Source organism: Piliocolobus tephrosceles, chromosome 1 (genome assembly GCF_002776525.5).
Source record: "Piliocolobus tephrosceles isolate RC106 chromosome 1, ASM277652v3, whole genome shotgun sequence".
In the NCBI taxonomy this organism is placed as follows: Eukaryota; Metazoa; Chordata; class Mammalia; order Primates; family Cercopithecidae; genus Piliocolobus; species Piliocolobus tephrosceles.
In genome coordinates this window covers 177,310,287-177,336,782 of record NC_045434.1, presented here as the reverse complement: position 1 = coordinate 177,336,782, position 26,496 = coordinate 177,310,287, and the positions used below count along the sequence as shown (strand labels likewise).

Sequence of the window (26,496 nt, the reverse complement as noted above, 5' to 3'; positions counted from 1 at the left end):
AATGCTGTTAGGCCATAAATGGGTTAAAAAACAAAACAAAAACTTGGTAAATTAGAAAATTATGGCCGGGTTTGGGGGCTCACGCCTGTAATCCCAGCACTTTGGGAGGCCGAGGCGGGTGGATCACCTGAGGTTGGGAGTTTGAGACCAGCCTGACCAACATGGAGAAACCCCGTCTCTACTAAAAATACAAAATTAGCCGGGCATGGTGGCACATGCCTGTAATCCCAGCTACTTGGGAGGCTGAGGCAAGAGAATCACTTGAACCCAGGAGGCAGAGGTTGCGGTGAGCCAAGATCGTGCCATTGCACTCCTTCCTGGGCAATAAGAGTGAAACAGGCCGGGCGTGGTGGCTCATGCCTGTAATCCCAGCATTTTGGGAGGCTGATTGCTGGTGGATCATGAGACCAGCCTGGCCAAGATGGTGACACCCCGTCTCTACTAAAAAATACAAAAAATTAGCTGGGTGCAGTGGCAGGCACCTGTAATCCCAGCTACTTGGGAGGCTAAGGCAGGAGACTCGCTTGAACTTGGAGGGCAGAGGTTGCAGTGAGCCGAGATTGTGCCACTGCGCTCCAGCCTGGGCAACAGAGTGAGACTCTGTCTCAAAAAAAAAAAAAAAAATTTGAGTATGTGGGAATTTCAAGTCATTTTATTTTTATTTTTTAAATTTTTTATTATTTTTTCTTTTCTTTTTTTTTTGAGAAGGAGTTTTGTTCTTGTTGCCCAGGCTGCAGTGCAGTGGTGATCCCAGCTCACTACAACCTCTGCCTCCCAGGTTCAAGTGATTCTCCTGTCTCAGCCTCCTGAATAGCTGGGATTACAGGCACCCACCACCACGTCCAGCTAATTTTTGAATTTTTAGTAGAGACAGTGTTTCACCAAGTTGGCCATACTGGTCTTGAACTCCTGACCTCAGGCGATCCACCCCACTCAGCCTCCCAAAGTGCTGGGATTACAGGCGTGAGCCACCGTGCCCGGCCCACTTTAAGTTATTTTTTTTAATGGGGTGGGATTTGGAAGACTGTGAGGAGAAAATAGTTAACACAGAAGCCCAGAAGCCCAAACAGGTTTTTTTTGGTAGTACAGCTTCAAGAGAAGAAAGCTGTAGCAAAAGAAATACTGTACTGGCTCAGAATTGCCTGCCAACATCTGTCAGTGCAGAGGGAGCTAAGGCAATCAAGAGGTGAGAGCCAAGTAAGAGTTTTCACTCATGGTTCTAAAGTACATTAACATGTACTGATTCCAGTCTGGGCCAAGGCTATATAACTTTGAGAACTAAGGAGTTTGGGAAATACTACAGTGAATTGAATTGGTTAAATAAAAGTTTCCTAGAACATTTTTTCTTTTTTTTTTTTTTTTTTGAGATGGAGTCTCGCTCTGTTGCCCAGGCTGGAGTGCAGTGGCGCGATCTCGGCTCACTGCAAGCTCCGCCCCCCGGGTTCACACCATTCTCCTGCCTCAGCCTCACATGTAGCTGGGACCACAGGTGCCCGCCACCACACCCGGCTAATTTTTTTTGTTTGTTTGTTTTTTTTAGTAGACACAGGGTTTCACCATGTTAGCCAGGATGGTCTCGATCTCCTGACCTCGTGATCCCCCCGTCTCAGCCTCCCAAAGTGCTGGGATTACAGGCATGAGCCATGATGCCCGGCCCCTAGAACATTTTCTATTTCAAGTATTTCAAGAGATACAGTGGGACTATAGAGACAATAGTCAATAATTTGTGTCATTAAATCATAATAGTATTAAACAATTACATAGAGGAATGTACAGGGAAAAAAGCCCCCTAATAAACATATTATCTGCAATAAAGCAATATAAATATATTATCTTCTCACTGAAATTGAGAAAAGGAAAGTTAAGTTTCTAACAAGGGATGGAAAACAAATTATTTTTACATATTATTGCAAGTTTAAGACATACATGTATATATGGTATCACTGAAATTCTCTTCATATGTGTTGCCTTTACTGTTTGATGTTTGTGAAGGTAAACAATTACAGATGAGAGGCTTTTATAAATTCCTTTTTTGTTTTTTGGAGATGGAGTCTTGCTGTGTTGCTCAGGGTGGAGTGCAGTGGCGCAATCTTGGCTCACAGAAACCTCCGCCTCGTGGGTTCAAGTAATTCTCCTGCCTCAGCCTCCCGAGTAGCTGAGACTATAGGCATGCGCCACCATGCCCAGCTAATTTTTTTGTATTTTTAGTAGAGACAGGGTTTCACCATGTTGATCAGACTGGTCTCAAACTACTGACCTCAAATGATCCTCCCGCGTTGGCCTCCCAAACTGCTGGGATTACAGGCGTGAGCCACTGCGGCCGGCCCGTAAATTCTTTTAAAAACACAATAGCTAATCTAATTTTCCCCATCAGGTTCCAGGTTTCTTAAAATGCCCTATGATTGGGGAGAGTACAATGAACACTTGTTTGTGTCTCCTTGAAGGGAGGGATATTGTGGCATTTTGGGCTTTTTTTCCATTTCTATAGCCTTGGTGCCTAGTTCAAGAGTTGGCATAACACATACCCAGTAACTGTGGTAGGCTGATCTCTTCACCCTTTCACTCAGGAAGTAGTATCAAGCAATGGTGAAACAGTGGCTGAATAATAATGGTATCTACTGCTGAAAAAAAAAGGAAATGAGGTTTCTCAGAGTTTAGAACCCCATTTCCCAGCACGGCCTTAGCTGGGTTTCTGGGTCTTGCTTACACTTCTAACTTGTCCATTTTTTCCTGAGAAAAAAATTTTTTTTCCCCAAAAGTTGGTACTTTCTAGAAAATGCTAGAAACACAGGGCTGTTTGAATCACTAGAAAAGTTACATGTGGGCCGGGTGTGGTGGCTCACGGCTGTAATCCTAGCACTTTGGCAGGCTGAGGCGGGTGGATCACTTGAGATCAGGAGTTCAAAACCAGCCTGGCCAACATGGTGAAACCCTGTCTCTACTAAAAATACAAAAAAAAAAAAAAAAAATTAGCTGGGCATGGTGGTGGACACGCATAATCCCACCTACTCGGGAGGCTGAGGCAGGAGAATTGTTTGAACCCGGGAGGTGGAGGTTGCAGTGAGTCAAGATCCCGCCATTGCACTCCAGCCTGGGCGACAGAGCAAGACTCTGTCTCAAAAAAAAAGTTACATGTGAGCCTTCCAAAGAAGCTTGTCTAGACATTTGCCACTATGAGTTTCCCTTCAAACTTACAAGCTATTATGGTAAAAATGCAAACAAAAACACTCTGATATTTTGTGGTTTTTAAAGCACTGACATTTTACATGAAATAAATATGTGATATAGAATGTTTACAAAGTTATTAAATGAGATTTGTTAAGTTTCAGTACCAAATTACAATAGCAATTACAAATTATTAAGCGTCTACTATCTTTCAGGTAATGAATAGGCCACATGCCTTATAACCATGATATTTAATTCTCACAAAAATCCTGAAAGGATTCAGGCTCACTTTACAACAGAAGAAAATGAAATTCATGAAGATCAAGGTAATTTGCCCAAAATCTCACAGCTTTTGAGTACTGAAACCCAGTCTGAACTCTAGACCTTGTGCTCTTAACAATCATGGTACAGTGCTAGGTATTTATTTAAAAATCTTGAAACCATTTCTAAACAGAAAATTAATAGACAATGTAGTTAGTCTGCTAGATCCATATTGCTAAAAGCATTACAAGTTCACACACTCTTGTAATATCTACTCATGAATTCAACTACAGCTCAGATTAACATCTTTAGGATTTTAAACTGCTAGTGCTCAGGTCTACCTTCACTTACCTGGGTGGGGGGTAGGGGGGCAAGAAGAGCTGTCTTTATAAGCAGGCCATTCAATAATATTTATTGACTGCTCACCATGGGCCATAACTGGGCCAGGTGCTGGGAATAAAATAAACAAAAGAGATACGATCCCTTCCCTTATGGAGCTTATAGTCCAGCAGGGGAAACAGTAAATAAGAGAGCAGGCTGCTATATGTAGGCAAACAAAAGGATATAATTTATATTAAAAGGTCAGGAAAGGTCTTTCTCAGAAAATAACTTGAAGGTTAAGCTGGATTTGGAATATATGTGTTGGGAGGAGAAAGGGGCTAGAGAGCATTTCAGGCAAGGAAGCTGTGTAAAGACCTGTAGCAGGAATGAAATACTCCAAAAAGTCTAAACATGAATTTGATCCTGCCCTCTTTAGTATCTACATCTCCTATAAATCTTTTGAGAAGAAAGTGGCAAGGGGAAGAAAGGTGACTCCAGAAACATCTAGACATTAGCCATTCCCCTATAAGTCAGTAAGAACACCATTTGAGGAAGTTGGGTAGAAGATCTAGACTATTAAACCGTATCTGGGAAACAGTGGACTGCAGGCTGTTCTGGCACACAACAGCAGCCAAGAGGCATGCCAAATATATAATCTGAAAAACTTAGGATGCTTTAAAAAATGCTTATGATGGAAATGCATAGCATGCTATGGGAGGAATTAAAAACTCAGTTATTTAGGTGAATCTTAGCCTTCAAATGTAACAAAATAAGGTATTGAGGAGTTTAAAATTTCATGTTAAGAATGAAAATTTGAGCCAGGAGTGATGGCTGGTACCTGTAATATCAGCTACTTGGCAGGCTGAGGTGGGAGGACTACTTGAGGTCAAGAGTTTTAGACCAGCCTGGGCAACATGAGACCTAATTTTCCTTCCCTTTTTTTTTTTTTTTTGTTTGTGACAGAGTGAGGCTCTGGAGTGCAGTGGCATGATCATGGCTCACTGTAGCCTCGACATCCCAGGCTCGAGTGATCCTCCTACCTCAGCCTCCCAGGTAGCTGGGACTACAGGCTCACATGTCACCAAGTCCAGCTAATTTTTAAAAAATTGTTTGTAGAGATGGGGTTTTACCATGTTACCCAGGCTGGTCTCAAACTCCTGGGCTCAAGCCATCTGTCTGGCTCAGCTTCCCAAAGTGCTAGGATTATAGTCCTGAGCCATGGTGCCCCCTGTCTCTTTAAAAAAAAGAAAGAAAGAAAGAGGCCAAGTGTGGTGACTCATGCCTGTAATCCCAGTACTTTGGGAGGCTGAGGCAGGAAGATCACTTTTGAGCTCAGGAGTTTGAGGCCTGGACATTGTGAAACCCCGTCCCTACAAAAAATATAAAAAGTTAGCCAGGCATGGTGGCGCGTGCCTATAGTCCCAGCTACTTGGGAGGCTGAGGTGGGAGGATTGCTTGAGCTCGGGAAGCGGAGGTTGCAGCGAGCCAAGATTGAGCCACTGCACTCCAGCCTTAGCAACAGAGTAAGACCTTTCTTAAAAAAAAAAAGAAAAAGAAAAAAGAAAGAAAAGGAAAGAAAAATCTTCTTAAAACATTAATCTAATCTAATTATGACATTATCTTGTTTACTTCAACAACTCCCCCACTGTTTTGGGCAAGAATTCAAACTCTTTCGTCTGTTATCTGGCTCTTCTCCAGTCCTATCTGCTTCTCTGCCTCCTATACTCAGACTCCAGCCATAGAAAGTTACCAATGTACTTCATACTTTTTCAAAGAGGATAAAGGATCCAGCTTAAAGGAACTTTCACTGGCCAAACTGACAATTTAAGCATGAAAACATTTTTAAATGAATGGTAGGTAGCTAATAGTTGCAGTTAATTTAAAATAGAATTACGTTGTAAATATAGTTAACAATAGAGTATTGTACATTTCCAAATTGCTAAGAGAGTAAATTTCAAATGTTCTCACCATGAAAAATGTTAAGTATTTGAAGGATGGATATGTTAACATGTTTGATTTAATTATTCTACATTGTATACATAAATTATAACATCGCTTTGTAGCCCATAAATTTATACAATTATAAATTGTTAATTTACAATAAAAGAAAGGGAATTGTGAAAATCTGTGTATTTATAATGATACTTAAGAGATAAAAACTATATATAAAGTGTATTAAACAGTTCTATCAATGCCTATGAAAAGGGAGAAAATTTAAAGAAAAGTTCTAATGACAAGAAGAATAAGGATAAGTTGATTTTTTAATTGATTTTTATAAATAAGCGTACAGACAAAGGACACAAAAAATTTATTATAAAACATTTATCTGTTTATAAAATCTGGTTATGTATTTCTATCTGTGTAGGCAAAAAAGAATGAATACAGGGAATTGTAAGTAAACCAGACCTTGCAAAAGCAGAAACTATATGAAGAACAAAAAGACTGACCAGCATGAGTACCATTACATAACAATAATGTAGAAAAAGTATCCAACAACTAATCTGCACCAGTGATCATCTGAACACAAAAAGCAACTAGAAACAAGTTTCAACATTATACTGGAAAATTATAATTTAACCAAACGTCCTAAAAAGGAGAGCCAAAAATATTAACTAGAGTATTCAAATCCTAAGTATGAAGGCTCTAAGTGGCTCTATTTATTAATAATAGTAAGAAATTAATAAGCTATACATAGTCTAATAATTGTAACAAAATATGCCAATATATAATAATGACAAAATAGTGGGTTACATAATGCTGGCAAAGCAAAACCTAAAGAATACATCATTCCAGAGGAAAACTTCAGGGAAAAAAACACACCATTCAGGAAAAATTCAAACTCATAAAAGGACTACTAGAATCCTCGGAAAATAAGTATCAGAATAAGTATGTTATAATTAAAATAAGTATGTTATAATCCTAGGAAGATAAGCATGATTAACAACTATCGGCCAGGCACGGTGGCTCATGCCTGTAATCCTAGCACTTTGGGAGGCAGAGGCAGGTGGATCATGAGGTCAAGAGATAAGAGACCATGGTCTCTTGGTAAAACCCCAACATGGTGAAACCCCATCTCTACTAAAAATACAAAAATTAGCTGGGTGTGGTGGCATGCGCATGTAGTCCCAGCTACTCAAGAGGCTGAGGGAGAAGAATCGCTTGAACCAGGGAGGTGGGAGACTGGACTGAGCTGAGATCTTGCCACTGCACTCCAAGCCTGGCAACAGAGTGAGACTCCATCTCAAAATAAAAACAAAAACAAAAAAACAAAAAGAAAAAGAAAGAACTATTACATTTATTAGTCATTCAGGGTGACTGAAGCGGTGAAAAGAACCAGCCATACTAAATTTGTGATAGTAACTTTAATTCCTTTTTACCCCCCTGAGACAGAGTCTTGCTCTGTTGCCTAGGCTGGAGTACAGTGGCGTGATCTTGGCTCACTGCAACCTCCCTATCCTGGGTTCAAGCGATTCTCCTGCCTCAGCCTCCTGAGTAACTGGGATTCCAGGCACACGCCACCATGCCCGGCTAATTTTTGTATTTTTAGTAGAGACGGGGTTTCACCATGTTGGCCAGGTTGGTCTCAAACTCCTGAGCTTGTGATCCGCCCACCTTGGCCTCCCAAAGTGCTGGGATCACAGGCGTGAGCCACTGCACCTGGCCTATTTTTAAAAGTTAATTTTAAATTAGATAAATTAGATTTGTCTTTGTTTGTTTCCTAGATATATGCATTCAATTATTTGAGCCTTAAATACAATGCAAATAGTTCTGAATGCTCCTCTCTGCATATGAAAGGATATTAAAAGAATCTAATCAATAGTTATAAGTATTTTCCATTCAGGGACTGTGTCTTATTTGACTTTATGTCATCAACTCCTAGCACAGCATCTGTGGTGTATAGTAGATTCTTAATAAATGTTTTTTCAGGGAAAGCATGAATGACAATAATAATTATGAAAACCCAACAAACAAAACAAACCCCAATCTTCCTTACCTGCTTTTTTTTTCCCCTTTTGACCAGGAACAGGTTCTAAGCTATCTTGGCCTTTTCTCATCAACATAGCAAGTGATGCATCATAAGCTCTAAACAGGTCCACAACCTCATATAAAGCAACATCTGTTATCAGATCACAGCTCAGGACCAGCACATCTGTCTGTTAAATGGAGATGGGAAAAGTCAATATCATAAACAACGATGGATTATACAAATCATCACAAAACAAAATTATGATGGCTTAAAAACACACAAATCAGACAATACTCTTCAAACATTTTTCATAGCCAAACAAGTAAAATAAACGGGGTTGTTCTCATTGAATTGTGCTGGTATAGGGTCTGGAATCTCTACCTCTCCCTTGTGTACCTCAGGAACTGTGTGGACAGTCCCTGAGACACCTCTGGAACCCTAGGTTCTAAGAAACAGTCTGAAAACCACCACATTGTCTATTTCTATAACTATGGAATATATGATCTTATATTTATACATCTCTTTATAGTTTAAAAAAGCATTTTCACATAGTGTGATGATTTAATATGGCAAAGAACAATCACTTTACTACAGTACTAGGAAATAACAGAATGAACACAATACAATGCCTCATTCTCAGGAACTTAATATTCCATAGTAAATAATTACAATATAACCTCAGGTATGTGTAAGACATCCATTCAATCTTACAATAGGGTAAGAATGACAGAAAGGCACTGTTATTATTAACATTACTGGCCTCTATTTTTATAGATGAGAAAAATAAGGCCTATTACCAGTGTCTGACACACAGTAGGCATTTAATAATTGTTTAACAAATGAATGAAAAAATCAGTGAAGAAAAGGTTTTCTCATAGTGGTGGGCTTTCTGAATATATATATACTTTTTTTTTTTTTTTTTCAGACAGGGTCTTACTCTGTCACCTAGGCTGGAATGCAGTGGTGCAATCACAGCTCACTGCATGCAGCCTTGACCTTCCAGGCTCAAGTGATCTTCCTGTCTCAGCCTCCCAATTAGCTGGAACTACAGGTGTGTGCCACCACTCTTGGCTAATTTTTACATTTTTTGTAGAGATGGTGTCTCCCTGTGTTGCCTAGGCTAGTAACAAACTCCTGGGCTCAAGGGATCCACTCACCTTGGCCTCCCAAAGTGCTGGGATTACAAGCATGAGCTACCATGCCTGATTATAATTCTAATAACTAAGATTAATCATAATGAAAACTAATAATGATAACTAATGTTTACTGAATGCTTACTATTGGCTAGGAATTGTGATAACACTTTGCAAACATTATTTCTTTTATTATTTTTTATTTTCATTTTATTTTTAAATTAAAAATATAGAGATAGGGTCTCACTGTTTCTCACTATGTTGCCCAGGTTGGTCTTGAACTGGTGGGCTCAAACAATCCTACAATCCTTCTGTCTCAGCCTCCCAAAGTGCTGAGATTACAGGCGTGAGCCACCGTGCCTGGCGGAAAATATTTCAATCCTCACAACAACCATATGCAGTAAGAACTATATATACACACATATACACATACATATACTATATATACACATACATATATATGTATGTATATATGTGTGTATATATAGTTCTTTTGTGTGTGTGTGTGTGTGTGTGTGTGTGTGTATATATATATATATATATTTTTTTTTTTTTCTTTCCCTGAGACAGGGTCTTGCTCTGTCACCCAGGCTGGAGTACAGTGGCATGATCATGGCTTATAGGAGCCTCAACTTCCTGGACTCAAGTGATCCTCCCACCTCAGCCTCCCTAGTAGCTGGGACTACAGGCATGCACTACCACACCTGGCTAATTTTTATTTTTATTTTTAGTAGAGACAGGGTATTCCTATGTTTCCCAGGCTGGACTCGAACTCCTGGGCTCAAGCAATCTGCCCCCTTTGGCCTCCCAAAGTGCTAGGATTACAGGCGTGAGCCACCGCGCCTAGCCCAGAGCTGTTATTATTAGCGCTTTACCAATGAAGAAACAGATTTATAGTAGTTATGTAACTAAGATTTAACACTTAGTAATGGCTATTTGTGTAACTGAAGAATCTGTATTACTGAATAGTATTAAAGAAATATAGTTTAGGCTGGGCACAGTGGCTCACGCCTGTATCCTAACACTTTGGGACCATAAGGTAGGCGGAGTGCCTGAGTTCAGGAGTTTGAGACCAGCCTGAGCAATATAGTGAAACCCCATCTCTACTAAAATATAAAAATTAGCCAGGCATGGTGGCACATGCCTATAGTCCCAGCTACTCGGGAGGCTGAGGCAGGAGAATTGCCTGAACCCAGGAGGCGGAAACTGCAGTGGGCCAAGATAGCATCACTGCACTCCAGCCTGGGTGACAGAGCAAGACTCCATCTCCAAAGAAAGAAAAAAAGAAATATAGTTTAGGGCCAGGCACAGTAGCACATGCCTGTAATCCCAGAGGTGCCTCAGGCAAAGGCAGGTTCTGATTTGCCCTTCGTGAATCAACCAGGGCAACTCCTCTTTTATTAATTTTATTTTCTAGGCTTCTGGATAAGCTTTGTCTTGGAAAATCAATTCTGCTACTTTAAAAAAGTCTAGGCTGGACAGAGTGGCTTACACCTGTAATCCCAGTGCTTTGGGAAGCCAAGGCAGGAGGATTGCAGAGCCCAGGAGTTCAAGGTTATAGCGAGCTAAGATCACATCACTGCACTTCTGCCTGGGTGACAGTGCAAGATGCTATCTCAAAAAAAAAAAAAAAAAAAAAAAAAAAAAAGGCCTGGCACAGTGTCTTGCACCTGTAAGCCAAGCTACTCTGGAGGCTGAGGCAGGAGCATCACTTAAGGCCAGGAGTTTGAGGCCAGCCTGAACAACATAGTAAGTCTCCATCTCTAAAAATATATAAAACATTTTTTAAATTAGCACATAAAATTTTTTAAAAGTTAGCCAGGTGTGGTGGCACGCACTTATAGTACCAGCTACTTGGGAGGCTGAGGCAGGTGGATCACGAGGTCAGGAGATCGAGACCATCCTGGCTAACACAGTGAAACTCTGTCTCTACTAAAAATACAAAAAATTAGCTGGATGTGGTGGCGGGCGCCTGTAGTCCCAGCTACTCGGGAGGCTGAGGCAGGAGAATGGCATGAACCCGAGGGCGGAGCTTGCAGTGAGCCAAGATCACGCCACTGCACTCCAGCCTGGGCAACAGTGCAAGACTCCGTCTCAAAAAGAAAAAAAGTTCCCACAAACATCTCTTTAGGACAAAAAAAAAAAACCCTACACCTGCAACTCCCCATGCAGGAAGCAGCAAACATGAACAAATCAGACCACATATATACAAACTAAAGAAGAAACAGCCTGCAGAATCCTACTTAGAACAATGCTTAGAAAGACAGGGAGACAAATCATTACTAAAGACATCCACAGAGTTGTCATTACAACAATACAGAAGTTGCCCCATTTCATCAGAATGAAAATGACAATTTGCTGAGGAAAAAATCTCCTTTCTATTTTTCTAAGTTTCTCTAAAAGGATGACTGTTTTTTTGCAAGTTGACTGATCTACAATAAACTGAACTATTAAGTGTACTCCAAAATCAAGAAAATAACTCCAATGCAGATGCCTCAGAAGTGGTAACAATGTTGTCTTGGCAAATAAATGCTGTTATCATTCAATAGCTGCAAAACTGTTTAAATCTGTCAGTACAATGAATGCCAAACAAGTCCTGCATAACTGTGAACAGGCTGTAGGCTCATTTCTCTCTTTGCGTTTTGATGACTTTTTGCTAAACTGAATGCGAAATCCCCAAGGATCACAAGGAATAGACCCCTCCACTAAATGTCTGGTTGCCATCTGTTCTTAGTGTGAAAAGAAAGGCGTGGGTCTGAAAGAACAGGGCCTAGCATACAGATGGAGGTGCTGTTCCATCAGTCCCTCTCCTGCCTCTGTTCCCAGAGAATGCACCATGTAAGAGTCACTTGAGACCAAACACATCTCATCCTCTTTGCAACTCCACCACTTCCAAAGGAAAGTGTTTGTTGTCTGATAAATTTCCAAAGCTGGACATCTCAGAAGAAGAAAGAAAGGAAAGCTAAATCATACTTATACCTTCATAATACCTTTTTTTTTTTTTTTTTTTTTTTGAGACTGGGTCTCAGTCTGTTGCCCAGGCTGGAGTGCAGAGGTATGATCATAGCTCACTGTAACCTCAAATTCTTGGACTCAAGCATCCTACCACCTCAGCTTCCTAAGTAGCTGGGACTACAAGCATCACATGCCACTATGCCTGCTAATTTATTTTATTTTATTTTTTATTTTTTTTTAAATTTTTGTAGAGACGGGGTCTCACTATGTTGCCAGGGCTGGTCTCGAACTCTTAGGCTCAAGTGATCCTTCTGTCTCAGCCTCCCAAAGTGCTGGAATTACAGGCATAAGCCACTGCGCCTGGCCTATGATTTTATAAAAGCTGTAATAGAAAGAAATGATCATTGTTTTTATTTTTACTCTAAAATGTAAAGCCCATTCTAGGAATGCAAATGGCCTTCTAGTAACTAGAGCCCAGAGAGAGAAAGTAGAAAAACTGATAAGACCCAGAAAAGTATTTTTGATCACGTGTGACCACAAGCCATGAATAAACATGGACTGTTTGGGCTGTGAAGCAACTGTGTGTCAGAAATGCAGTTACTCTGAAAGTTCCTTGAACATGTCAACACTCAGCTGCCTTGCGTTTCATGGACCCACTTCTTTTCTAATGCCAACAGTATGCCTCTTCTGCAGAGACCAACTGGCCTCTCCAAAGACCTCCCTACTCACTATTCCAACAGTCCTTGGTATGCCTCATCCCAAGCCTGCTCCTCTAGAGAAGCCGGGGCAATGTCAAGGGCAGAAAGCACAACTCAGAAGGAAAGCAGATGTGTGCACTGTTGACAATATAGAAACACGCAAGGTTTCAAGGGAAGGCAGCAGTTTAGTGTTTAAAGTGTCCAAGACACCCAGGAATTCAAAATCCAAACTGCTGCCAGTTAGCCTTGACTAAAGTAAACAAATTAAGCTCAGAAAACCCAATTACCAAGCCATGGCAAAGCCCAGAAATCTCTCATTACAAGAACATTTTCAATCAAGTCAAAACCACTGAGTAAAATTAGCCGGGAAAAAAAAAGTTAAATCAGAAAACCGGATGTGTGTGTGTGTGGCTGTAGTGGTGGGGTGGGAGGTGAGGAGAGCTACTGGGAATAGCCTCTTTTCTTTTCCTGGCAGCTGTTCCATGACAGATTGTTATAAATAACACAATCTGGCAACCAATTTCTTATGACAAGGAGAAAGAAAAACACATTTACTCCCTTGGAAAAAAACTGTCAGGGCAAGGTAACTACCCTACTTCTACTCACCCAGTGCTTCCACAAATAATGGCTATGATCCAAATCACCAGCGGGCATGCCACCCCTGCCCATATGGAACTCATGAATTCAGCTACTTGGTGTGACTACGAAGGTCACAATTTACATTTTCCTATGTGGTCCAATCCCAATCAAATCACCAAGAGTAGTTTGTGTGTTTTTTTTCTTTTCTTTTCTTTTAGACAGGGGGTCTCCCTGTATTGCCCAGGCTGGTCTCAAACTCCTGGGCTCAAGCAATCCTCCTGCCTCAGCCTCCCAAAGTGTTGGGATTACATGCATGAGTCACTGCCCTGGCATAGTTTGTGTACTTTAATAAACACCAAAGGTTAACTGCAATGGAGACCTCAGTTTTGGTTTAAAATGCTTGTTAAAGATTCCAGTCTATAGTCCTCAAAGTGCAAGGCCAAGGGCCAACTGCCACATTGTTTTCACTGAGGTTGGGGTAGTAGGTCTAGGAAGGGAAATGACCAACTCGGTCAGTAAGAAAGAAATGTGATAATCCTTGGGCTCACAGCTAAATATCCTTACTATATTCCTTAGTTTAATCATGGTGTTGCTACCATCCAGAATTGATGCCAGAAATCCGCCCATAGTCCAGGATGGAAGTCCTCCCTCTCCTGCCCTGTCCCCTACTCTTTCCCTATTGCACTGCCTTAGTTCAGGTCTCAAAATCTTCTTCTAGTCTCTTGGCTGGTGTCTCTCTTGTTCCAGTTTTCCTTATTCTAATCCATACTCTAATTTCTACTGCATATGTCATTTCCCTGCTTAAAGACACCCTAAAATGGTGTTTCCCAAACAATAAAAAAGTTGAACTTATTGACACTTACTTTAAAATTTTTTTAAAAAATACAGATCACTATATGATATGCTCTTTATATAATATATATGTAAAGATAGATATTTAAAAAGGAAGAAATAAAACATTTAAAAACTAGAAATTCTAATATTTTCCTCTGGTACTTAAATCTGTACACCACCTGGCTTTGAGTACAACCTATTTTGGAGATCGCTGCTCAACAAGATTAAGTTGGAATTCCTTAGTATGACATTAAGGGTCTTCAAAATATGACTCCACCTACCTAATTCAGTCTTCTCTCCCACAATTCCCCTCCACAGAGCCAATGTTAACTTTTTTTTTTTTTGGAGACAGAGTCTCGCTCTATTGCCCAGGCTGGAGTAAAATGGCATGATCACGGCTCACTGTAACCTCTGCCCCACAGGTTCAAGAAATTCTTGTGCCTCAGTCTCCCGAGTAGCTGGGATTACAGGTGCGTGCCACCATGCCCAGCTAATTTTTACATTTTTAGTACAGACAGTGTTTTGCCATGTTGGCCAGGCTGGTTCTCAGACTCCTGACCTCAAGTGATCCTCCTGCCTTGGCTTCCCCAGGTGCTGGGATTACAGGCATGAGCCACCACACCTGGCCGCCAGTGTTACTTTGATAGAGTCGACTGCCAATAATGTATTTGCTAGTCTGTCTTCCTACTCTATTATATATTTATCCATCAAAATTCAGGTCTTGTCACAGTTACTAGAAAGGGCAATTATCTCCCCTAGAGATGATGCATTTTCTGATCCATTACAGACCTTAAATCACTAATTGGATTACATATATATTTTTTCCATCTAGACTTTGCCCTCCATAAGGAGCCCTTTTATCTTTGTATACCCAGAGTTCAACCCAGTGCTGGCAAACACGCATGAGTAAATGTTAGTACTTTTCCTGTTATCTCCTTCTCTTTAATTTGACTCAAATATTAAAACATCTGATTTTAAATTTAGAAACAGTATACATTCTGACAGAGGTGAGTGCTCCCTTTGTAGAGACTGACTGTTCAGAGTTAGGACAGGGGCCACAGAGACAACTTTGCAGTTCCCCAACGCAAGAAGGTAGGAAATGAACCTGCTACTTCCAAAGAAGCAAGAGGCAGAGATGTCTAAGGAAAAAAATCAAAAGCAGCTGTCCTGGAGGGCATGGCTGAAGAATGACGATATGCTTGCTAGGATTTACAACTTAAAATGAAGGCTCAACATTTATGGTTCTAATATTCATAATTCATTCACATCCTCAAAGGAAATTTTCCTCTTCAGATTAAGAACAAATAGAGGAATTGTATTCTTCCTTCCTGTGTGAAGCTAGGAAAGAAGCACCTAAGAATATATTAATTTTTAATTCTGTTCAAATGAGTTCCCTATAAAAATGCCTGTCACTTCTCTTCTAGGATTTAGATTTATGCAATTTAATTTTCATCTCTAAATGTACTGACTTGGAATAGAAAAAAACAAGAGTTTTTTTTTTGTTCTCCCCAATCAAACTTTCACTCTAAAGGGAACTTCATTAACAATGAGAAAAATACAACTAATACATCTTTTTAAAACTCAGGGTTGGCTGAACATGGTGGCTCATGCCTGTAATCCCAGCATTCTGGCAGGCCAAGGTGGGAGAAGTGTTTGAGGCCAGGAGTTTGAAACCAGCCTGGGCAACATAGCGAGACCTTATCTCTACAAACAATTTTAAAAATTAGCCAGGCATGGTGGTGCACGACTGTAGTCCCAGCTACTTGAGAGGTTGAGGCAGGAGGATCATTTGAGCCCAGGTTTCAGACTGCAGTGAGCTATGATGGTGCCACTGCACTCCAGCACCTGTGACAGAGTGAGATCCTGTTTCTAAAAAACAAACAAATAAAAATTCCAGACATAACAATTTAAACATGTTATTTAGTGACATACAGATAAAAAACAAAGTAGCTAAAAGCAGAGAACATTTAGGGTTAGGGATATGGGGTGGGGGTGGTCAGGGGACTAATATTTTTAGGAACAAAGCGTGAACTACTGAATTATTTAAATTATCAAATTATTAATTTATTAAATTATATTAATTATTTAAGTGATATGTACATATAACTTCAATAAGTATAAGGTGTTTATTTATTTATTTATTTTTGAGACAAGAGTTTTGCTCTATTGCCCAGACTGGAGTGCAATGGTGTGATCTCAGCTCACTGCAACCTCCACTTCTGGGATTCAAGAGATTCTCGTGCCTCAGCCTCCAGAGTAGCTAGGATTACATGCATGTGCCACCGCGCCTGGCTGATTTTTGTATTTTTAGTAGAGACGGGATTATGCCATGTTGGCCAGGCTGGTTTCAAACTCCTGGCCTCAAGTAATCTATCCACCTTGGCCTCTCAAAGTGTTGGGATTACAGGCGTAAGCCACTGCACCTGGCCAGTATGAGTTTTTTAAAAAAGATATTAGGACTATTTTCTTATCTCTCTTTTAAAAAAAAATTACTTCAGTGACTTTAACATCCTTATGGCTGAAACTCCATGACTTCATCATTTTCAATTATTTTTTTCTCCTTCTCACCTTAGTCACTCAACCACTTTGTTATGCCCTACTCCTTGGCATTACCAATAATTGTACCAACTCCAAAATCTCACTTTAAAATATCCTATTAATTCATGTAACACACATATATTGAACCCCGAATATGGCCAGGCATTATAGAGACACAGCAATGAACAAACAGAAATCCCTGACCTCAAAGAGCTTACATCCTATTGTCTGATCACCACCTTCTTCTATTTTTCCAACTCACTGACTTTTTACTCGGGCTCCAGCAATTCTGATTCTAACAGGATCCTCAATCCATTTGTTACACTGATTTATCATACCCTAATTCCTTTGGTGGTCTCATTTACATAGCTTATGGTGGTCCATCACTATAAATACTCCTTCATATACATCACCATCTTCCTTACTACTCTCATCCCTTGCACTCACCAGGTAAAGATGCTAGTTAAATCCTAACTCTCTGCCTACTTTGCATATGAACCCAAGAAGCTAAACATGGATAGAAAAAACTTGTAACAGCACTGACTAGTCTTCTTTTAAACTGATAACCCAAATCTCAAGGGGATCCTGCGTACTATCCAGAAATATATTTCCTAGCCAATTAACTTTTACATCCTCAGAGATAATTTCACATATTCTCATCCTTCCTTAAAACTTCAGCAGCTTCTCCCTTCCTCTTTTTTTTTTTTTTTTTTTTGAGACAAGGTCACGCTCTGTCACCCAGGCTGGAGGGCAATGGCTCAATCTCGGCTTACTGCAGCCTCAGCTTCACAGGTTCAAGAAATTCTCCCACCTCAGCCTCCTGAGTAGCTGGGATTACAGGGGCGCACCACCATGCCTGGCTAATTTTTGCATTTTTAATAGAGACCATGTTTAATTTCACCATGTTGGCCAGGCTTGAACTCCTGACCTCAGGTGATCCACCTGCCTCGGCCTCCCAAAGTGCTGGGATTACAAGCATGAGCCACTAAGCCTGGCCCTACTGACTCTTAACTGGTGGCTTTACATCTTATTTCAATAAGAAAATATAAGCAATTAGAAGCAGCAAATATCTTTCTGACAAAATTAATCTATATGCATTCCATATTATACATTCCGCCTATACAATAAATTAAATGTCCTTTCTCCAACCTTTTCTTTTTTTGAGACAGAGTCTCGCTCTGTCCCCCAGGCTAGAGTGCAGTGGCACGATCTCAGCTCACTGCAAGCTCTGCCTCCCGGCTTCATGCCATTCTCCTGCCTCAGCCTCCTGAGTAGCTGGGACTACAGGCGCCCACCACCACGCCCAGCTAATTTTTTGTATTTTTAGTAGAGATGGGGTTTCACTGTGTTAGCCAGGACGGTCTTGACCTCCTGACCTCGTGATCTGCCCGCCTCGGTCTCCCAAAGTGCTGGGAGTACAGGTGTGAGCCACAGCGCCTGGCTGTCCTTTCTCCAATTTAAGGGAAACCCATCCACTCGTGTACCAGATCACATTCCCTCTCATCTACTCAAAAAACTCCATAAGGGCAAGAACTTTGTTTTACGCTATGTTCATCCCAAGCATACATCATACAGTGATTAGCTCCTTGTAGGTAGCAAAAATATAGTTGCTGAATCGAATAATTGAATGCTTTGTTTTCTTTATCATCCATTGATTCCTCTCCTCTTGGGATCACTCCCATCAGTATAGAACATATAAAAATACCTACCTTAAAAAAAACACAACTTGCCTCCATAAGTATAAAACACACACACACACACACACACACACACAAAACCCAGAAAACACACACTTTATTTATTTTTTATTTTTTTTATTTTTTTGAGGCGGAGTCTCGCTCTGTCGCCCGGACTGGAGTGCAGTGGCCGGATCTCAGCTCACTGCAAGCTCTGCCTCCCGGGTTTATGCCATTCTCCTGCCTCAGCCTCCCCAGTAGCTGGGACTACAGGCGCCCGCCACCTCGCCCGGCTAGTTTTTGTATTTTTAGTAGAGACGGGGTTTCACCGTGTTAGCCAGGATGGTCTCGATCTCCTGACCTCGTGATCCACCCGTCTCGGCCTCCCAAAGTGCTGGGATTACAGGCTTGAGCCACCGCGCCCGGCACACACTTTATTTTTATTTATTTATTTATTTTGAGACGGAGTCTCGCTCTGTCGCCCAGGCTGGAGTGCAGTGGCCGGATCTCAGCTCACTGCAAGCTCCACCTCCCGGGTTCACGCCATTCTCCTGCCTCAGCCTCCCGAGTAGCTGGGACTACAGGCACCCGCCACCTCACCTGGCTAGTTTTTTGTATTTTTTTTTTTTTTTTTTTAGTAGAGATGGGGTTTCACCGTGTTAGCCAGGATGGTCTCGATCTCCTGACCTTGTGATCCGCCCGTCTCGGCCTCCCAAAGTGCTGGGATTACAGGCTTGAGCCACTGCGCCTGGCCAACTTTATTTTTATAAGCTGGGCAAGGAAGTACTTTTTTATATCATATTCTTTTATAGGTATGAAATTTTTCATTGGAAAAAAAAAAAAAAGAACCAGCCTCACTCTGGTCCTATTTCTGCCCTGTTTTTCTTCTTCCTTCATATCATAATTCATCAAAAAAAGTTAGCTGTCTGTCTTCATTTTCTCATTCCTCTCCCATTCTCTCTAATCAGGCTTTTGTCCCTGCCACTCCAGCAAGGGTTTAAGTCATCATTGAACCTAACTTGCCAATTCTTATTATTAATATCAGTTGTTGCCGGGTGCAATGGCTCACAACTGTAATCCCAGCACTTTGGAAGCTAAGGTGTGCATATCACTTGAGCCCAGGAGTTCAGGACCAGCATGGGCAACATGGTGAAAAAAAACACAAAAATTTAGCCATCTCTACAAAAAATACAAAAATTTAGCCAGGTGTGGTGGTGTGTGCCTGCAGTCCCAGCTACCAGGGAGGCTGAGGTGGGAGGAATGCTTGAGCCCAGGAGGTCGAGGCTACAGTGAGCCATGATCACGTCACTGTACTCCAGCTTGGGCGATGGAGTGACATTCTGTCTCAAAAATAAATTATTAAAATAACAACAGCATTTACAACAGGCATGTCAGTCATATCAATAAATGGAAATGAGCATAATTCACTCATTGAAAGTGAAAGATTTTCAACTGGCTTGAAAGTAAAATCTAACTCTATGCTGTATACAAGAGATAGACCTAAATCAGAGATTTAGAAAGGTTAAAAATTTTTTAAAAAGCAAACATACACCAGGCAAATGGAAACAATAAGAAAGTGATCCTGCTATCAAAGTAGAATTATGCCAAAATCATTAAATAAAACAAAGGATATTTTATAATGCTAGAAGCCAAAATTAAAAGTGAAGATACAATAATTCTTCATATCTATGCAGCAAAAAAGACAAAACTACTCATATAAAGCAAAAACATCAGGAGATGAATTACAAAATCAATAGAATTGTCTGGCTATATGGGCTCTTTTTCGTTCCATATGAAATTTAAAGTAGTTTTCTAATTCTGTGAAGAAAGTTAATGGTAGCTTGATGGGGATAGCATTGAATCTATAAATTACTTTGGGCAGTATGGCCATTTTCACGATATTGAGTCTTCCCAACCATAAGCATGGAATGTTTTTCCATTTGTTTGTGTCCTCTCTTATTTCCTTGAGCGGTGGTTTGTGGCGTTCCTTGAAAAGGTCCTTCACATCCCTTGTGAGTTGTATTCCTAGGTATTTTATTCTCTTTGTAGCAATTGTGAATGGGCGTTCACTCATGATTTGGCTCTCTGTTTATTATTGGTGTATAAGAATGCTTGTGATTTTTGCACATTGATTTTGTATCCTGAGACTTTGCTGAAGCTGCTTATCAGCTTAAGGAGATTTTGGGCTGAGACCACAATGGGGTTATCTAAATATACACCCATGTCATCCGCAAACAGAGACAATTTGACTTCCTCTCTTCCTATTTGAATACACTTTATTTCTTTCTCTTGCCTGATTGCCCTGGCCAGAACTTCCAATATTATGTTGAATAGGAGTGGTAAGAGAAGGCATCCTTGTGTTGTGCTGGTTTTCAAAGGGAATGCTTCCAGCTTCTGCCCATTCAGTATGATATTGGCTGTGGGTTTGTCATAAATAGCTCTTATTATTATGAGATACGTTCCATCAATACCTAGTTTATTGAGAGTGTTTTAGCATGAAAGGGTGTTGAATTTTATTGAAGGCCTTTTCTGCATCCATTAAGATAATCATGTGGTTTTTGTCATTGCTTATGTTTATGTGAGGGATTACGTTTATTGATTTACGTATGTTGAACCAGCCTTGCATCCCAAGGATGAAGCTGACTTGATTGTGCTGGCTGGAGGCATCATGCTACCTGACTTCAAATTATACTACAAGGTTACAGTAACCAAAACAGCATGGTACTGGTACCAAAACAGATATATAGACCAGTGGAATAGAGGCCTCAGAAATAATGCTACACATCTACAACCATCTGATCTTTAACAAACCTGACGAAAACAAGAAATGGGGAAAGGATTCCCTATTTAATAAATGGTGTTGGGAAAAATGGCTAGTCATATGCAGAAAACTGAAACCAGACCCCTTCCTTACACCTTATACAAAAATTAAATCAAGATGGATTAAAGACTTAAACATAAGACCCAAAACCATAAAAACCCTAGAAGAAAACCTAGGCAATACCATTCAGGAGATAGGCATGGGCAAAGACTCCATGACTAAAACACCAAAAGCAATGGCAATAAAAGCCAAAATTGACAAATGGGATCTAATTAAACTAAAGAGCTTCTGCACAGCAAAAGAAACTATCATCAGAGTGAACAGGCAACCTACAGAATGGGAGAAAATTTTGCAATCTATCCATCTGACAAAGGACTAATATCCAGAATCTACAAGGAACTTAAACAAAAAAAAATTTTTTTTTTTTTTGAGACAGAGTCTCGCTCTGTCGCCCAAGCTGCAGTGCAGTGGCTGGATCTCAGCTCACTGCAAGCTCCGCCTCCCAGGTTTACGCCATTCTCCTGCCTCAGCCTCCCAAGTAGCTGGGACTACAGGCGCCCACCACCTCGCCTGGCTAGTTTTTTGTATTTTTTAGTAGAGAGGGGGTTTCACCGTGTTAGCCAGGATGGTCTTGATCTCCTGACCTCGTGATCCACCCGTCTCAGTCTCCCAAAGTGCTGGGATTACAGGCTTGAGCCACCGCGCCCGTCCACTTAAACAAATTTATAAGAAAAAAACAACCCCATCAAAAAGTGGGTAAATGATATGAACAGACACTTCTCAAAAGAAGACATTTATGTGACCAACAAACATATGAAAAAAAGGCTCATCATCACTGGTCATTAGAAAAATCCAAATCAAAACCACAATGAGATACCATCTCATGTCAGTTAGAATGGCGATCATTAAAAAGTCAGGAAACAACCAGATGCTGGAGAGGAGGTGGAGAAACAGGAACACTTTTACACTGTTGGTGGCAGTGTAAATTAGTTCAACTGTGGTGATTCCTCAAGGATCTAGAACCAGAAATACACCATTTGACCCAGCAATCCCATTATGGGGTATATACCCAAAGGATTATAAATCATTCTACTGTAAAGACACATGCACACGTATGTTTATTGCAGCACTGTTCACAATAGCTAAGACTTGGAACCAACCCAAATGCCCATCGATGATAGATTAAAGAAAATGTGGCACACATACATACACCATGGAATACTGTGCAATCATAAAAAAAGGATGCGTTCACGTCCTCTGCAGAGACATGGATGAAGATGGAAACCATCATTCTCAGCAAACTAACACAGGAGCAGAAAACCAAACACTGCATGTTCTCACTCACCAAAGCCTGTCGGGGGTGGGGGGACTAGGAGAGGGATAGCATTAGGAGAAATACCTAATGTAGATGTAGACTGATGGGTGCAGCAAACCATCATGGCACATATATTCCTATGTAACAAACCTGCAACTTAAAGTATAAAAAAAAAAAAAATAGAAAACACTAATAATAAGCAGCTTTAACACACTACTATTAGTAAAAGATAGATGAAGTGGATAAAAAATAAAAGTGGATATAGAAAATTTAACAATATGATCAATAAGATTTTATGGCTATATATACATATATGTATATATGTGTGTATATAAATTGACTCGGGTTGGGAATTTAGTATATGATAATCATGAAACTTAAATAACAAGGGCAAAATGAATATTTTAATAAATGGTGATGGGAAACTGAATAAACATTTGGAAAAAGGATAAAATTAGATCCACTGTTCATACTGTACACAAGACAAACATCAAATGGATCAGAGACCTAAATGTAAAAAAGTGAAAGTACACAAGTACTAGAAGGAAACAAAAGTAGGTTTCTCTATAATCTAAATGTGGGAAGAAACTTTCTAACTATTATTCAAAATCCAGATAAATTAAAGATTATTAAATTTGACTACATAAATGTAAAAACAAGGCTGGGAGTGGTGGTTCATGACTGTAATCCCAGCACCTTGAGAGACCAAGGTGTGAGGATTACTTGAGCTCATGAGTTTGAGACTAGCTACCCTAGGCAACATCAAGACTCTGTCTCTACAAAAAAGAAAAAAATTAGCCAGATGTGGTGACGTGTGCCTGTAATTCCAGCTACGTGGGAGGCTGAGGTAGGAAGATCACTTGAGCTCAGGGGACGGAGGCTGCAGTAAGGCGAGATCGTGCCATGGCACTCTAGCCTAGGCGACAGGGCAAGACCCTGTATCAAAACAAAAACAAAAAGTTTTCCATGCCCCCAAACACCACAAAGTCAAAAGACATCAAACTGCTACAGTTACAGAACTTCTAAAATTCAAGAGGGAAAATAACAACAACTGAAGGTACTTTTAAAATTGAGAAAAAATAAAGTACATGAACAATTTACATAGATCACAATGTGTTCAATTTTTAAATGGTCCTTAAACATATAAAAAGATATTTAACTTCACTCATAATAAGAAAAATGCAGCTCACACCTGTGATTCCAGTACTTCAGGAGGCAGATCACTTGAGCCCAGGAGTTCGAGACCAACCTGGCCAACATGACAAAATCTGGTCTCTACTAAAAATACAAAAATTAGTGCATGGCGGCATGCGCTGTAATCCCAGCTACTTTGGAGGCTGAGGCAGGCGAAATTTGCAGTGAGCTGAGATTGCGCCATTGCATTCCAGCCTGGGTGACAGAGTGAGACTCCGGCTCCAAAAAAAAAAAAAAAAGAAAGAAAAAGAAAAATGCAAATTAAAATTAAAATGATTCTGAGATATCATTTCTCACCAATTAGACTGGTAAAATAAAGTAGGGCAACTCATTAGCTTGGTGAGTCCATGTGGAAATAAACACTCTCATATATTGTAGCTAGGAATGCTAACTAGTACAACACTTTTGGATGGAAATTTGGTAATTTTAAACAAAGCTACACATGCAGTTTTATCCTTTGACCCAGTAATCCCACTTGTAAGAATTTATCATGCAACAATATCAAACTACTAATTTCAAAGTTATTCATTGCAGCAAAATATTGGAAGCTACCTAAAAATCCAAACATAGGAGTTAGTTGAGAAAAATATGTACAATGACTTTTTTTTCCTCTCCATTTTGGTGGGCTGGGTGAAGATGAGATCCACTGAGGAGGGAAGGCCTGGGTCTGCAGCACCCTGTGTGCCAGTCCAGAACTGGCCTACCTACAGACCCCCTGAAAATCAAATGGGCTTGGATTTGGACATTCTCAATAAAAAGGGTTAAAGGCTGATGGGATCTAAAGCCTGGTACTTGAATTTTGAGCAAGATAAGCTGCTATAAGTTCTCTTCATTACACAGATGATCCTAGGTAATTGATAGATCCTGTGGTTCAACTTGATTTCTAGATAGAAGCTGGATTCATGTGATGCCAGAGAAGTAAAATTTCAAGAGACCGAAACCAGAGCTGAGTCTCCCTGTTCCAGTCTGGACCTCTTTGGTGCTATAAATCCTGGATATACAGTAGATGATTACTGCATTTTTCTTTTATGGACTCTCTTCAGCTTCTGGAGACCTCACTATCCTATTATGTCTTTGTGTGAAGACATGCTGCTTTGTAATAAAGTGTCGCATCAAACTCTGGCTATGCATGGGTCACTGCCTGCTCTCACGTCTTCTGTGATCAGCATGGCAGTGGTGAGTTAAGTTGCTCACCAGCTATCTGTGCTGCCTGAAACAGTACCCTTTCTGGAAAGCTAGATATTGTCCACACAGAACTCAGTCCATCAGAGAAATATAAAGCTATGGTATTGGCAGGACTGCGACAAGAGATCGTGTAGGACATTAGCTCCTGAGCAGTGGCCTTCTGGACATATTAGGTACATCAGGAACGTCTCTATCAAGAAAACAATTTCATCAGGGCTGAGGGCCATCTGACACGGATGGAGAAGATATATACTCAGCAAATACAAAGCAAGGATGTAGAATTGACCTCTATGAAAGGGGAGGTCACCTCCATGAAGAAAGTGCTAGAAGAATACAAGAAAAAGTTCAGTGACATCTCTGAGAAACTTAAGGAACACAATCTTCAGTATCAAAAGCTCCAAGGCCTCTATGATAGCCTTAGGCTACGTAACATCCCTATTGCTAACCATGAAGGCACCTTGAACCATCTGTGATTGCACAGTCTGGTGTTTTTGGCTTCCCATTAGGAATAACAACTCTAAGTTTCCTTTGGTTAGTACACCTGTTTGAAATTGGGGCGATGGAGATTTTCAGTTCAGACCATTTTTTTGTGGGTTCTCCCATAGCACCTGAACCCAGCAACAGCTTACTTAGTTTTGCCTCTCCAAGTGGCGAATTAGAGCAGCAGCAAGTTTCTAGCAGGGCCTTCAAAGTAAAAAGAATTTGAGCCAGGAATGGTGTCACACACCTGTGATCCCAGCTACTTAGGAGGTTGAGGCTGGGAGGATCACTTGAGCCCAGGACTCTAAGGCTGTAATGATCTAAGATCATGCCACTGCACTCCAGCCTGGGCAACAGAGTAAGACCCTGTTTCCGAAAAACGTTAAGATAATTTCCTTAACTTTACAGAATGTTTCTATGTTCACCTTCAATAATTTCATTTAGCAAATCTTTTATCTAGATAGGACTCCCCAGTCTCCCTGTGCTTTTAAGTCTCTGAAGTTGTCTTCACATTATCAACATAACAAACTCATTGGCAATGGGGAATGGTTTAGAGTCTGGTTTCTCTACTATTTAAAGCATTAGCATTTTATTAATCTCAATTTCATTGTGAACTGCTGAATTTTCATCCCCAGTGAAAAGGTCACAATACTATTTGTTTCAACTCTGGGCTGTTTCTGACTAAGCTGCGTTGTTTATGCCTTAATTACCTTTGTTATATGCTACATGTCACTTTGAATTCTGGTATTTATGGCTATCTGTATATGTAAGTATGTTAATTTACACTGATATTTTGCTGTATTTGCCAGTATGTTTATGTGAAAACTGGAAAATGGTGGGTGATATGTGGCTTGTTATTTGGGTATGTGTATTTATTTGTATATATTTATGTATTTACCTTCATATTAACTTGTTTGGAGGTGTGCTTATGTCAGTGAATGAGGGTACAATTTGATGCATGTATGTTCAGTCCCTGTTTGTATTTAAAAACAACTCACATTGATCAAGTTATTTTTAAAAGTTGACTTTTCTGGCATTTACAGTTAGCCCTCTGTATCCGAAGGTGCTGCATCTGCAGATTTAGCTAACCATATATCAAAAATATTCTAGGCCGGGCGCGGTGGCTCAAGCCTGTAATCCCAGCACTTTGGGAGGCCAAGACGGGTGGATCACAAGGTCAGGAGATCGAGACCATCCTGGCTAACACGGTGAAACCCTGTCTCTACTAAAAATACAAAAATCTAGCCGGGCGAGGTGGCGGGCACCTGTAGTCCCAGCTACTCAGGAGGCTGAGGCAGGAGAATGGCATGAACCCAGGAGGCAGAGATTGTAGTGAGCTGAGATCTGGCCACTGCACTCCAGCCTGGGCAACAG

The 26,496-nt window shown here is 40.5% G+C and overlaps 1 protein-coding gene and 1 pseudogene across 2 annotated transcripts in view; one reads left to right on the top strand and one right to left on the bottom strand.

Annotated features, from left to right (window-relative positions):
* The window catches only part of EIF2B3 (eukaryotic translation initiation factor 2B subunit gamma), a 146,493-nt gene that overhangs the window by 87,291 nt on the left and 32,706 nt on the right, over positions 1–26,496 (bottom strand). For both annotated transcript variants that reach the window (XM_023221430.1, XM_023221431.1), the window contains exon 4: positions 7,742–7,901. In XM_023221430.1, the coding sequence (XP_023077198.1) occupies positions 7,742–7,901 (160 nt within the window). The remainder of the gene's footprint in view (positions 1–7,741; positions 7,902–26,496) is intronic.
* Positions 24,526–25,348, top strand: LOC111548751 (annotated as a pseudogene).